The sequence below is a fragment of the Mastigoproctus giganteus genome, chromosome 10, assembly GCF_048544385.1.
Source record: "Mastigoproctus giganteus isolate SK-2022 chromosome 10, ASM4854438v1, whole genome shotgun sequence".
NCBI lineage: Eukaryota > Metazoa > Arthropoda > Arachnida > Uropygi > Thelyphonidae > Mastigoproctus > Mastigoproctus giganteus.
In genome coordinates, this window is record NC_143584.1 from 208,933,963 (window position 1) to 208,949,755 (window position 15,793).

The following is a 15,793-nucleotide window of genomic DNA, read 5'->3' on the forward strand; positions in this document are numbered from 1 at the left end:
TAAAACAGTCAACCCTTGACAGAGTTTTTTTTAAAAAATTAAAGACTTTAAAGTAACAACTAAATGTGTAAAAGTTTGTTTGCTAATGTCTACTTAGTAGTTGAAAGAATACTGAGTGCATTATGTTTTCCTTTTTCTCCAGAGTTTTTCAACCATTTGTTAATTTCAAAACACGAATGTAACACTCAAAACAATCACATGGAAAAGCAGTTTTTGTGAGTATCAATTTGTTTTTGTGACAAAAGGTGGTGTTTATCGTGTTTGTGTACATTTAACAACCCAAATACTAGTATACTGGTTTTTTAAATAATTTAAATACTTTAAATCCTTATTTGAATATAAGGCAAGTGTAAGAGGAATAAGACATGTGAATACTCTTTAAAGAAAGAAAATCCTTAGTTTTGAGGAAGGCAGAGGAAAACAAGTATGAGAAATGTTGAAAGGTTTGGCATCTAGTTAAAATCATGTTAACAACTTCTGTTTGTTGTTTGTTTGTTTGAGGATTTATTAGGTGGATCGGCATCTGTGGCCATAGTGCACCATAACTTCTGAGCAATAAGTTTTTAATGCCTGTTGCAAATTTGAGAGCATTTATATTTTTTGTCTGTATAAAAACTTTTTTTATATTTCATATTTTTGATGCTGATTATCATTTTTAATTTTTTCAATAAAGATGAAGTTACATTCAATCTCAAATCCTCTATGTATTCTTTACCTTATATCCTCAACTAGTTCTTTAAGATCCTATTCTATAATGATATGGTCGATTATACAAAGGGTACTAGGAAAGTTTTGCAATACAGCTTTGTTTATTTAATTTTTTCAAAGTAATTTCCTCTACATTCAATACACCTCTCCATCCTCCGAAACCAATCTTTAAACCAGTTCTGCCAAGTTTCACTAGGGAGTAAAGCACACTCATTGTCCCAAGCCCGTAGAAGGTCCTCATCACTGGAAAACCGCCTCCTTTTAGCTTCATTTTCACATGCGGGAACAGTGCAAAGTCGCAGGGAGCAAGGTCTGGACTGTAGGGAGGGTGCTCGAGAAGTTTCAGTCCTGTCGTGGTCAAATATTCGGTGCAGGCTTTGGCGCGGTGAGCTGGAGCATTTTCGTGATGGAGGTACCAGGTGTCCATTCTTGACTTTGGCCACAGGTTCTTCATAGATCCAATGACTTTAGGCAGGCATTGTTCAGTATACCACTTAGCTGTGGCTGTCTTCTGCGTGTCCAAAACGACACGTTCCACAATTCCACTCGATTTGAAAAATACAGCTATCATTTTCTTCTTTACAGATCGGGATTTTCTGACAATTACGGGTGTATCGTCATCATCAAAGACCCAAACTTTGTTTTGAGCCTTGGTCGGCAGATCGTAATAGTACAGCCAAGTCTCGTCACCTGTCACGATGTTGTTCACATACAGAGATTGTCCCTTATCAAACTTTTTTAACATCTCCCGGCACCAAGTCACACATCGTGTCATCTGCTCTTCAGTCAGTTGATGCGGCACCCAGAGAGAACAAAGTTTCTTCACGTGCAAATGATCTTGCAGAATCGAACGAATTGCTGGTGCATTTAGGCCCAAAGTATCCTCTATCTGTTGGTAGGTCACTCGCCTGTTTTCGTCAAGCATTTTCCTCACAGCAGTAACGTTTTCCTCCGTAACTGACGTTCGTGGCCTTCCCGGCCTCTCAGAATCCTCCAGAGTGAAATTTCCCTATACTCTATACCACCTGAATATCGTTGTACGATGTGGACATTCATCATCTAGGGCAAGAGTCATTTCTTCTAAGCACTGGTCTATGGTTAAACCACGCACGAAATTATACCGCAAAACTGTCCTTATCTCATTTCGTGACCACAAGCACTTTACACTCTCACTACTAATGAATAACTGAGCCCATCGACTTGGCGCGGCGGCTACTATGCACGTATGAACATGTCTCAACATGCAGCAACAAGCAGCTTCCTGTGATTCATTGTTGCGTCATATTGCAAAACTTTCCTAGTACCCTTTGTACTTTTCTTATTTCCTTTATGACCCCCCTCCCCGCTCCCCCAAGTAAACTTATGGCTATCTTTATGCTGAAATTAACAGTACACAGCTTGCACGGAATTCAAGCAGATTTTTATCATTATTGTTGAGTTTACTTTTCTCTCCAAACTTTCCCAAAATATCTTTGTAGATATAACTGTCATTTCTTAAAGTAAAGAAAGAATAGTAATTAAATATTCAATTACTATTCTTTCTTTGTCATCGGTTTCTACAACTGTGTCTAAGATATTAAAGCATTCTTATATTTCTTCTTTTCATGAACCTTCATGTTGGGCTGTATGAATAAGTTTCTACTGGATAATGCATTCCAGTCAGTTAAGTTTTATTCCAAACTAATTTTAAAAGCTACTGATAAACCTTATTGCTTCCTTGCATTGTACTTTACTTCCAAAATAAATTAATCTATAATTATTGTGCAACAATGTCTCTCTTGTATTTATCCTCTTGGTTTCTACTATACCTGCTATTTTTGATATATCAACCTGATTCCTCTGTTAATTCCACTCCTTTGTCTTTAAGTTTGTAACGTTGATGGTATCTATCTCACTCTCTGTCCTTGTTCCCTGGCAAGCACTGTGTTTTTGTCAGGGAACAAGGACCATGACACTGACACACACAATCATGTGCAACCATGACACACACACACACACACACACACACACACACACACACACACCAATACAGCCTATATGATTTATAGGCAACCAACAGTCCCATATTGGCGGACTATTCATTCAGCAGACATATGACTGGGTTCCTTCTAACAGGCTACACCATGTGAGGAGTGGACATTAAGTATGGATGCCTGGAAGCTTCCTTGTATAAGTTTAGCTTAGGAGACATGAGAGGTCACTTCCTCTTCCACCTGGTTAGATAGTTTTTTTTTTTTGTTTTTAGGAGCATTAGCAACTAAGGCCATATTGCTCCGGGGATATGCGGTGGTCATTCCCTGACCTTTCCGCATCCTGGTTAGATGGCCTCCCACCCAAGTTTAAATAATCCAAATTAAAAATAAAAACTCAAAATAAGCATGGATAAATGTATAACTGGTATATATATTGACCCATGAATATTTATAACTAAAAGTGATCCAAACATAATTACTATTATGGAGAATGGCAGATAAAAATCCTTGTATTCATAATTATGGGCAAACCAAGATTTGCACAATCTGAACAAAAAAATTAAAACACATTCCAGTCCACAGGTGACTCACTACTACTACTACCAGAATTTCAATCTCAGCCATATGCTTCTTGAAACTCATCTCCAAATTCCTAAGGAGGATTTTTTTTTTAACCATCTCTATAAGAGTCCTGTCAACTCTCAACCACTCAATGCTGATATGCACAAGGATAAATCAGTTCTGTATTTATACAAATCTTAGTCTACTGTTAGCTTGGTCAGGTTGAGCATTTTTTGAGTTAATCTATATAACAAATAATTTAATTTAATCTTAAGTGTTCGTTAAAGTATAAATTAACATAAGCATAAATGTACTGATTCATCCAAAAATCAACATAAAAATATGAACCAAAAATATTCAGCAAAACAAATACAGTTAAAAACCCTTGCAAAAATCCAAATAGGAGATAAATCAATATAATTTCTTAAATTTGTGAAATTCATAAGAGGAGAAAACATATAAGAAAATCAGGCATTTAATTAGTTCTTCAAATGGCACAATGAGCAGAACTGTAACATATGATTAAATAGAAATGAAGGAACTTGTTCTGTGTGGTAAGAAAATATATTTTATTTCAAAGGAAGAAATATCCTGATTCTATATATCAAGTGTTTATAGTTTCTCTCCACTTCTTCAGTGATTGAAAAGAATTTAAAGAGGTATTTGAAAATTTCTGCATAAAAGTGCATTAATGTGGAATTTAATATATACTAAACTAGTATGTATGGCTAAATGTTTAAAAGTATTATTCAGTTCCTCCTGAGTGGCAAACACATAACACAGAATAACAACAATAATTACAGGTGAAGTTGGTTATAAAAAATTTTAAGGAACTAACAAAAAATTTTCATTACATCTGTTACTTACTGTAACCATTATGGTAGTTTCCTAGTTTCAAAAATAACAATAAAACAAAATAAATATATACAATGGTACTTCATATTACACTACCTTTTACTGTGCTAATTTGTATAATGCTCTAGGGAAAAAATATTAACTCAAAAGATAAACTATTAACTGTAAATATATGATTCATGCTTAAAAAAAAAAAAAAAAATCAAGCAACAAATACTAATGTCTAGCATACTACAGTACTGTTATGTTTTTTTTTTTTTTTTACATTGTGATGCTGATTAGTATTTATGACACTGCAGCCACATGCTTACACTCAAAACACTTTCTAGGTTTTATGTTAGTCATTGTTTATATAATCTCTTTGTATAATTGCACTTTTTATAAAAATACAGATATTATAGTAATATTATAATATCAGCATAATATCTGTATTTTCTTCTTTATAAAAATTCCAAATATGAAAGGTACTAGAACCTACAGTATGGGTTGAGAACACAGAAGGTACTTAAGACTTGAATTTCTGTAGATGTAGATTGTAATTTTCAGGAAATACATGTGAAGGAAGGTTGCTCCAAAAAATAGAAATAGAAGGAACAAACAAGGAAGAAGAAACGTTGGTTCTGTGAGTTTGGAGTCAGACAGTGAACAGAATCTGACTGGTTTGGAAGAGAGTGGAGAAATTATAGATGCCAATTCAGAAGAACAACTATTATGTCAAACATGAAAATCTTCATATCATTCCCCATAAACGATTATCTGAAATTTGGAGGGGCAGATTTCTAATTACAGTTATGCCCCCGTATCCACTGATTCAGTTAACCGCAGTTAACCACGGGGGAAAAAAATGAAAAACTTAACATGTACTACTCACATGTCCAATACGATGCTTCCCTTTATTTTTTACGATGTCGATTTTACAAATGGCTTCCATTTATTTTTTACAATGTCGCGTATGGTTTGGTCACCAACATTATAATGGCTCTTTAGACATTTAACAGATGCACCATTTTCAAACTTTTGAATGATTTCAAGTTTTTGTTTAATTTGAAAGCACAACTTACTGTACTCTAAACAAAAAAACAAATTTTTTACAATGTCGTGTATGGTTTGGTCACCAACATTATAATGGCTCTTTAGAGATTTAACGGATGCACCATTTTCAAACTTTTGAATGATCAAGTTTTTGTTTAATTTGAAAGCACAACTTACTGTACTCTAAACAAAAAAACAAATTTTTTACAATGTCGTGTATGGTTTGGTCACCAACATTATAATGGCTCTTTAGAGATTTAACGGATGCACCATTTTCAAACTTTTGAATGATCAAGTTTTTGTTTAATTTGAAAGCACAATTTACTGTACTCTAAACAAAAAAAAAGAAGAAAAAAAAAAAAATACTATAAAAAAAAAAAATTCCGATATCCCTGACATAAATAATGAAACAAAATTTGTCCTTTTGTGGGTGCGACAGAAAACAACAATCGACACAATGCACTAAATCAAACTAAACATTTAGTCCCTTTTTTTGTTTTTTTTTCGTTTTGAGCGGTAGGTGTGAAGACAGCAGGGGTGGCAAGATAATAGGTACACTAATCTCCCAATGATGACTTATAATGCAGGTTATTGTCACTTATTTACAACTTGCAAAATACCTATTCTAGTTATTACTTGAATTTTATGATTTCTGGTTGATTTTTTTTTTTTTTTTTTTTTAATTTGGAGTCTTGAAGTGTCCCGGTTAATCCAATCCTAGTAAATCAAGAGTCTGCTGTACTTTATTATTACCGTATTTAATGTTGGTAATGTCTTACTGTGTGTTTAATTTATCAATTAAACTTTATTATACATATATATGTACAAGAAAATCACGTTATATATGGGGTCAGCATGTGTTTGCTTATATCCGCGGTAGATCTTGGAACGTATCCCCCACGGATACACGGGTCTTACTATACTTTGTCATGTGTTTTTAAAAGGTCAAAAAATTGTAAATACAAATTGTTTTATTATGTTTCCAGAAACTTTTCTATAATATGCCTTAGTGCATATATTTGATCCTGGTACCCACCTTCCCATCCTACTCATTTTAAAATCTTACAGTTCACAGGTTATATTCAACGTTTCTAACCCTTTTCTCAAGGATACTTGTACAGATTTTACCTTGCACACTTCAGAATGAAATTTCGTTGCAATTTTCATATTCAGCTTTATTTCCCTCTTATACATCAATACAATTAATGCTCTTCTGGAACTTGTCCTTTGGAAAATAAACTCTGGTTAATGATGGAAATAACACGACACTATTTTTACAACAGTTTTCATTTCAGGTCTACTTTCATGTACACATGCTGCCTTTCTGTATTTGATACTTTCCATGACTTTTTCTAATATAATAATATATAATATTCAAAAAAAATTTCTCCCATTTCAATCATTTTGTTTTCTTTAACAAGGCCTTTATCTCTTTCATTAGCAATCAAAGTGTTTACTTCATTCTTCTAAAATATCTTCCATTTCTTCTGTTTTAACTTCACCCTTATTATTTTTAAAAATAATTATCTTAGTAATGGTTTACAACTAAATGTCAAAACATTTTTCTGCCTTCATGATACTTGTTTTCTATGTCTTTCTCAAAATCTTCTCAAGATTTAGCTTTATAACTTTTCTTTATAACTTGATGCTTTATTATACTGAGCTGTCAAAAATTTCTTATAATACTGAATAACCACAATTAAGGTATCCTTATTTTAAGCTATATGAAATGTTATCTAATAGAGGAATTTCAACTGAATTTTGCAGGTATTCTTTGGCCTATGAGGAAGAGAATTACACAAAAAACAAAATTAGTTACAAAAATCAAAACAAGGGGGAAAGTTTGACAATTAGCCTGTTACATGATCTGTGTGGTTGTGTGTGGATATGCAGGGCAAATGAAAAACACACTATTCACACCTTTATGGTAACACTATCACTTTAGTTCTTGTGTTTATCACTTTAGTGTTTTTGTGTAAGAGCATCATCAATGTATGGCATGACATCAGACTAGCCAGTACCTCTTCTTCCATGAGGTAATATTAGATTAATCAATCAATACTCAACATGCATCAATGTACATCAATCAGTATGCCCTGATGTGGTCACCACTATAATCTAGCAGAAGAACCTCAAAGTAATAGAAAGGTCAACTGCAGAATATAATTATTAGAGGCAATGTTTCTCACATGTTGTGTGATGCTATCCTTCAGGGCTGGTAGGGGTCAGAAATGTTTCCACAATGCACACTTTAGGTAGTCCCAGAATCAAGTCATAAGGAGTTCAGGCAATCGAGGTACCATGCTATGGGAAATGAGCAGCTGATTACCCTTTCACTGATAAAATGTTGTTGCAACAATGTTTATTCAGATCTCCTGACTTATGAAAGTACCCAATATTGAATAAGAAAGAACTGTTGTTTCCAGATAATCTTGAAATTGCGGTTGTAGAATAATGGTTGCTAACATCTTGGTACTGTTGGACAGTAACTGAATAAGATACAGGTCCAACAGGATGGTCTTCTTCAAAAAAGAATAGGCCAATAATGAAGGTAGCTGTGAAACCACACATAGAGAAGATGCATGTAAGGACTGTGTATTGATGGTGCAGCTCTGTGGCCCAAATCCTGCAGTGTCTGGTGTTCACAGTCCCATTTCATGTTGTTCCATGGCAACTCAGTCTTTACCTCTATTCATGCAAAGAAGTTGAGAACAAATGTCGGGTGAGTTTAAACATCATCTTGCAAATGTTACATATGGTGGAGGTTACATGCAGAGAACAATTAAATCTAATGCAACACCTTCCATATGTTGTATATGGGATATCGAGCCTTCTTAATATCACACATGCACTGGTTCTGCCTACTAGTGCTTATATTCAGTATTCAATGAGTGCAGTGGTACACCACACTCACTAAATCTTTCCACAACTGTAGTAACAATATAATCAAGCTGCTTTTGGTAGAGGGATTTGCATCCTTTTCCTGGCTCCCCCCCATATGTTCTGTTCTCCAAACCATGTAATCATTATTTTGACACCATATGGTGTCACTGATCCACTTCAATTCTACACCTCGATATATTAATGCACGAGTAGAGTGGCATATGCAAATCAATTACAGCATAACTTTTCCTATTTTTGTAATTTTTTTTTTTTTTAATGCAGACAGTGGCCCTCACAAAAAAACTAATAAGCTCTTTAAGCAGAACTAGCTGAATCAATCCTACCAGCCAATTTTTCTCCTGATGCAGAAAGTACCAACATTTCCCCTCAGTTGGTCCAGTCATATTGATGTCAAAAACAGTAAAATTTCTTCTTCAGCATAAAAACACCAAATATACCTCTGTCCTGATAATAGTCAGTTTTAGAGGTAGCAGTCAGTGATAATTACAACACATATGATAACTATGTGGAACTCTGGTGAATTTCACAATCCTGTCACACTTTGTGGCATTATGTTATTTGTTTGTTAACTTGTGAATAGTTTCTTCGGTGTGTAAGTATTGTGTCTTTATTTAAGTGTTTCTAATTTGTCACTGATGAAGTATTATTTGTGAGTTTATGAAAGATTGATTTGTAAATTAAACTAATTTAATTAACAATTCATAATTATTACAAGATTATTCCTGGAATAACTGCATTTATGCATTGTTCTGCAATGAATATGCCTAAATTAGTGTCTAATTTGTCAAAAATTACTAGAATTATTTAACACATAGTGGGAAAAACCTTTTTCATCTTTCAATATGGTGGTCACCTCCAACCTCAAATCATTGTATATACTATTATATATTCAACTAGTTGTTTAACCTTTTCTATAATGATATAGTCAATTCTGATTTTCTTGTTTCTATGGTATATCCTCATTAATCTGGAGTGACCAAAATATATTCATTTCAATTTAAATGGGTTCAAAGTATTCAAACAAGGTAAATACATGACAGTATTTACCTTGTTTGAGTAGTAATAAATCAAAATTCAGCCAGGTACCCTTATTATACTGTATAAAATTTTTGTAATCTTTCATTTAAAATATTAAGAATCCTTCAGTTTCATTGTGGTAGTTGTTTGAAAGAATCTTAAAAAATCTTGAGAAAATACAATAAATTTTTTGCATGTAAAAACAAAGATCGCTAAATTACAATTACTGCCACCATAATAGACATGCAGCTCAACATATGAGCTGTTAAAAGAATGCTATTTCATGTATTATGTATAATTGTACATACATATATACACTACAGAGAGTATCCATATTTTAGGATATTATTTTCTGTTTAATACTTGTAATTAATACAAAAAAAAAAAAAAGACAATATTTCTCTATCTTAGTACTATTGTTTACTCTGTAACTTAGCACAAACTACTCTTTTATATTACAGCTACAACATAAGCACTTGAAAAAATGTGAACCAGATGGCTGCCACTACAAGTAAATTCAGATAGTAAAAATCTAGGCATAAGATTATATGATCCTAGCTATATAATAATTCATAAAAAAATTAAACTAGTTTGCATGTTTATAATTTTTGACTGTAGTATGTGATGGTGCAACAATTACAGCACTTAAGTGGGTATTGATAAATCCATTCAAGTTAATTGAATTTAATTAAATTCTTAAACACAGCTTACTTATATAATCCTTATTTAGAAATAATCCCTTAAATTTTACTTTACAAGTCACTGGTAAATTCAGCAAAAACTGCACAAAATGTTTGACATACATAATCTGTGTACTTCCTTTGAAACAGACTCACTTGCCATGCAGGAGTAATTTTTTTTTTTTTGTTGTTGTTTTTTTTCCCTCTCATTTCTATGTAATCCTATAACCTGGGCATCAAAAAATTTTCTATAACTAAAAATATTAGAATATCTTACAGTAAGAAGCATTTGTCTTCCATTTGTTTCAACAACAGATACTGGTACATACTGCTGAGCTCCAACCTAAAAAAAAAACACAACTTTTTTATATTAAGTCTCAAAGTATTTTATACATAGAATTACAACTGAGGGTTCAGGATAAAATTTCTAATAAATTTAAATTGTAGTCTCCTTATGTTTTTGTTATTGGGTTTTAGGAGAATCAGTGACTAAGGCCATATTTCTCCATATATACTGTATGTAAATTGTATGTATTCTGTGGTCAATATTCTGTTTGCTGGATGAAAAACCTTGAGTTTCCAGAAGGAAAAAATCCATGTTACCTTTGTCTGAGACCTACTAACTCAGCCACGTTGTAAAAAAAGCCCATAAAAATTCCTCTCATTATCGATGGGACTCAAACCCAGGCACCGACAAAAGTAAGAGCACCCTGGGTGCTCTTACTTTAGTCATAAGAGCACCCAGGTCTCTTTTCCACCTGGGGTGGGGAGGATGGTGATTCTACCAACTGTGCTACCTACGAGTCCCCCTTATGTGCAATGAGGATCAGAATCAAAACATTTCTGTATTGTCTTTTTCCACCATCTAAAATGCTTTTAACTTTATTCAAAAAAAGATAAAACAAACTTTGTGCTGAGACTTGAGTTTCAGCACAAGCTTGGATGATATTAATAATCTATCTATCTTTACCATTCTGCTCCCTTTTCCAACCTGAATAAAATAATATATACTTTTGATCCCTAAAAAAAAAAAAAAAAAAGCTTATCTGCTCTGGACAGCACATTTTTAATTCACCCAGATATATATTGGGAGAATTAAATATATATTGATATATATATATCTCCCAAATATATATTGATGCTAAAGCCCTTAACATATTTCAATATTGGGTATGTATAATCCTCTGATTCAGGAGCCGCTATAATTTATAATTATATAGACTTGTGGTCAGATTGCAAAAAAAAAGTTTGGTATTTGTATAGTTCAGTACGTAGGAGAGATCAACACTACAGTACAGTACACACTATACTAAAATTGTTCAGTTTCAATTATTGGAAAAAAGAAATAAACAACGAGGAATGCTTATAATTGTCTAGAAAACAAATGAAATGCAGGTTAACACAAATTTAACATGATATGATGCAGCATGGCTGTTTTGAATTAAAACCAAGAAACTCATGTCATGGAATGCATGGCATAAAACTGTTGTATAAATTTTGAAACTAACCTAAATCAAATGCCCATTGCAATAAAGTATTTTATTTTGAAAAACTAGCCATTTAACTTTATAAATACTGAATGAAAATATTTCTTGATTACAACCAATTGGTAAAAATTTGCACTACATTATGTAATGCAATGAGTTCTTTTGTTTTCATGACCAATTGTGATCTTAATTTCCTGAAACATTAATTTTCCTTAATATGTGCTTTATTTTATGTTAAATTAGACAAATTAAGTCTCATTTGACATAAAATAGTGCTGTAAAGCCAAAGTTAGGGATTTCACTTGTACTTATTTTACTTATTCACCCTTCATAAACTGTAATTAAATTGTGCCCATGCCATCAATTAAATGAGGCAAATGACCACATCTTCATTAGTAGTGGAAAATGATGCAAGAAAGCAAGCTTATACAGCATCAGCCAAATAAAAAAAAAAAAAAAAGAACTTATTTCATCTTTCCATTTGCTCCAATAGAAAAATGAAAAAAAAAAAAGTATCTAGTTATTTAGTTAACTACCGGCTAATGGTAAACTTCTGAACATCTATTCTGCAACCATCCTTCCTCAATTTGAATTTATGCTCCCCTCATTGCAACAGCTGAGCAAGAGGAAGAATCCCATCAGCATTGAGCTTGCTCAATTCATTCAAAGCATTAAATACGTCAATCAGATCACCTTGCATGTGCCTAGCCTCCAGATGCTGCAATTTGCAGAAATTAAGACTTTTGTTGTAAGAGCACCCTTTGTTCCCCTCACCAATCTCATTGCCCTTCACTGCACCCATTACAGTGGCACTACATCCTTCCAAAAATGAGGCCTCCAGACCTGTATGCAATACTAAAGATATGACCTGACCATTTCCCTATCTTCTTCAAGTTCTGTTCAGGGCTCCCCTGATGCCATTTCTCTCTATCTTGTGCTTTCCTTTTAATTCCTGCATAATTTCCTCTTCCCATCCAATCCATCATTCCAATTCTCCTTCTCCCAACAACTCTCTTCCCACACATCTTCCCTCACCATGCTTTCTCTTCTCAAAACATATCCTATAAAGTTCTTTTGTCTTCTTCTTAGTTCTTTTACTAACAGTCTCTCATCTCCTATTTTCCTCAAAACTTACTCATTACTCACTTTGTCCACCCATTTCACCCTTTCCATTCTCCTCCGTGCCCACATCTTGAAAGCACCTAGCCATCTGATCCCCTCTCTTCCCAGTGTTCATGTCTCTGAGCCATAAAGTACAATAGTCCATATTAATGTTTTCACCATTTACTTTCTTAATTCCTTCTTGAAACTTCTAAACTTCTTCTCAATAGTTCTTTTCTATTACTAAATGTCTCTTTGCCCATTGCAATTCTTGTTTTTATTTCCTCCAGTCTTTTCCCATTTTCTGTCATTATGCTTCCCAAGTATCTGTATCTGACCGCCTGTTCCAATCTTATTCCATCTAATGTTACATTGATTCTTCTTCCTGGGCCATTTCCCTATACAATGGGATAATCACCACCATATCCCTGCTAGCAAAATTCCTGTATATTATTGACAAAATCCCATGAGCCGTCCCGGCAGTCTATCTGGACAGCTCAGAGAACCTCATATCTTACTGCACAATTACCAACTTTGAGTGTAGTACCACACATTTGATATGTTACTCTGAAGTTACTGCTACCAATATGCAGTACATTGCATTTGCCAATGTTAAACTTCAATTACCATTTCTCAGCCCATCTGCCTAATTTTTCTAGATCCTGTTGCAATAGCATACTCTCATTACTGTCATCAACCATCCTGCCAACCTTTATATCATCTTAAACATCTTTAGATATTAAGCCTGATATACCTTCATCAGTATCATTAATAAATACAGAAAACAACAAGCCTAGCACAGAACCCTGAAGGATTCTATTAATAACATTAGTCCACAAAGAACAGCATCCATTGATAACCACTGTCTGTCTTCTCCATAGCAATAAGTAACTTACCCCTAAAGCCACAATGCTTCAATTTGTACAGCAGTCTTTTATGTGCAACAGTACCAAACGCTTTCCTGAAATCCAAGTATATGATATCAAAAGTATTTTTGCATCCAGCTCCTTTATTACTGCATCATAATATCCAATCAAATTGGACAGACAAGATTTCCCCTTAACAAATCCATGCTGCATCTGGAGTACAACTGCAGTTCTGCCTAGATGGTCCTGCATTACCTCCTTAACTAGTGACTCCATTATTTTCCCTGGAACAGAAGTTAAGCTAGCAGGTTTGTAATTACCTATGTCATCCTTTGATCCCCTTTGTGAATTGGGGATACATTTGCAAGGGGATTCAGGGACTTCCCCTGAATTCCCTTGCTTTCTTGCATCATATGCCTCTGCTAATGCTCTCATAATTATGGCTAAGGGTTTGCTTACCTCCTTTGCTGCCTCCCCTAATATAAATAGATAGATAGATCCTATCTATCCCAGGTGCCTTTCTTAAGTTTAACTTCAACAATTTCTCTTCACTTTCCTCTCAGTTATTACAAAATTATATAGCTCCCTGTTAGAGTGTGATAAACTTCTTGCATCCAATTCCCTAAATAATTGCTCATTGTGTGAATGTAGATGCAAAATACTTATTCAGTTTGTCAGCAACCTGAGCAGGATCAACAACAGTTGAACCATCAACAAGTGGACCAATGTAATTCATCCTCTTCCTTCTAGTTTACATAAGTAAAGAATCTTTGCTGTTTTTTTCTTTGCACCCTTTGCCAAAGATTTCTCATGATCTGCTTTGGCTTGCCTTGACCTCTTTTGTGACTTGATTGCAGACTAGTTTATATCCACCAGAGGCTTTTGTATCACCTGATAATTTATATGTATCCCATGAATTTGTCTTCTCTGCCCCTTGTCTCATTAGTTCATCTGACATCCATTTAGATCTAAGCCTTGAATGGTATTTCTTAGTTGGTATAAAAAGCTTACATAATTACTTCCCTGAATGCTTCCTGTTTAGAATTTGTTGTTGGTAACATTATTAATTAGTCCCACCATACTGAATTTAAAAACTGTCTAATATCACTGCAGCCTCCTTTACAAAAATAGAGACCCTTCCCTTTTTCCTTGATGGTAGTTACTTCTTTAAGTAAACCCCACATCAATATGCTGTGATCACTGCCATCTAGTGGTTCTTTTATCTACAGATTCTTAGTGCATGAAGAATCAATGTTGATAATTAGATCAAGAGTTTGCTCTTGCTGCATCTCTAACATACTGCTGTAGATAAGAGTCATCCAATAAATCCACAAAAGTCTTGCTAGTCTGTGAGTGACCAACGCACAAGTTCCAGACAATACCAGAAAGGTTAAAATCCCCCATTATAAGACATTCTGATTTACCGGCTCACTCTATTTCTCTGTACAGTTGTTCATTGCACTCATCAGAGACATTAAGCTTATAACACACCCCTACTCTCATTTTTGCTTTCCAAGTAATTATGTCACACCAAACTGACTCAACATTGAACTGGCCACCCATGTCAACTGGATGCACTGCCTAAGATTTTATGATTCCTAACTAAGAGATTAACTCTTCCCCTCCTATCCTGTCTGTCATTTCTGCACATATTGTATCTGAGCCTTTATATTACTCAGATATATTGTACCTTCATATCTGAGTAACACTACATCTCTGATATCACAACAATGTCTGCATTTGATGACTTGACCAGCACTTCAAATTCACTAAATTTATTTGCTATGCTCCTAGTACTGGGGTACATGAAAGTATGCATGCATCTGGTCTTACTTTTAGTTACTCTAACACAGCCCATGTATTTATTTGTTCCATGTTAACTCACAGCAAGCGTTGAAATGCCTGGCACCTTGCTTTCCAGGCAACTGCATGTTCCAATAGAAGCAGTGCAAGACTCACTTTCACCTCTGCCTGTGTCTACTGTTAATCTTATTAGTTTGTGTATCCCCCACAAGCTAGCAGTTTTCCAACACACCTAACACTGCTTCTATAGCATCAGCAAATATTCTTCCACCCTTTCTATTTAAGTGTATCCCATCCCTGTAGAAGCAGTCACTCCTGTTAACAAGCATAAATAACACTAAGAAAAATTCTACCCCATGAGCCTTGCACAATCCCTCCAGGACCAAACTGATTGACAAGGCTCTCATCATATACTCCCTACTATCATGTCTGGGCATAATTGCAGACACTTTCAAATTTAATCCTAACTCACAACTTGTTCAATTATTTATCACACCTCCTACTCTTAATGTAATTAATGTCAATTATTTTGGGCTCTTAAAATATGATATCTGCTCAATGTCATCAACTTTTGCCCCTGGTTCTATTCCACTTACTCTTTTTTGCACAATATATTTCCCGTTTCCCTTACAATAGAGTCATTAACAATAGCTACCTCCTGTGGGACCAATGCTTTCTGCCTGCCTTGGGGGTTACCGCTGCATTGCTCGTTGCACAATTGTGAGCTCTGGCACTGAGCTGAGCAGCTGAGAGCTCAATGTGCCCCTTTTTAATTTCTTTGATGGCATTCACCCTACTCTTCAATC

General features: G+C 34.4%; 1 protein-coding gene across 7 annotated transcripts in view; it reads right to left on the reverse strand.

Moving 5' to 3' along the window:
* The window catches only part of LOC150079830 (homeodomain-interacting protein kinase 2-like), a 264,858-nt gene that overhangs the window by 62,490 nt on the left and 186,575 nt on the right, over positions 1–15,793 (reverse strand). For all 7 annotated transcript variants that reach the window (XM_090383658.1, XM_090383655.1, XM_090383654.1 and 4 more), the window contains one exon: positions 10,008–10,073. In XM_090383658.1, the coding sequence (XP_090239784.1) occupies positions 10,008–10,073 (66 nt within the window). The remainder of the gene's footprint in view (positions 1–10,007; positions 10,074–15,793) is intronic.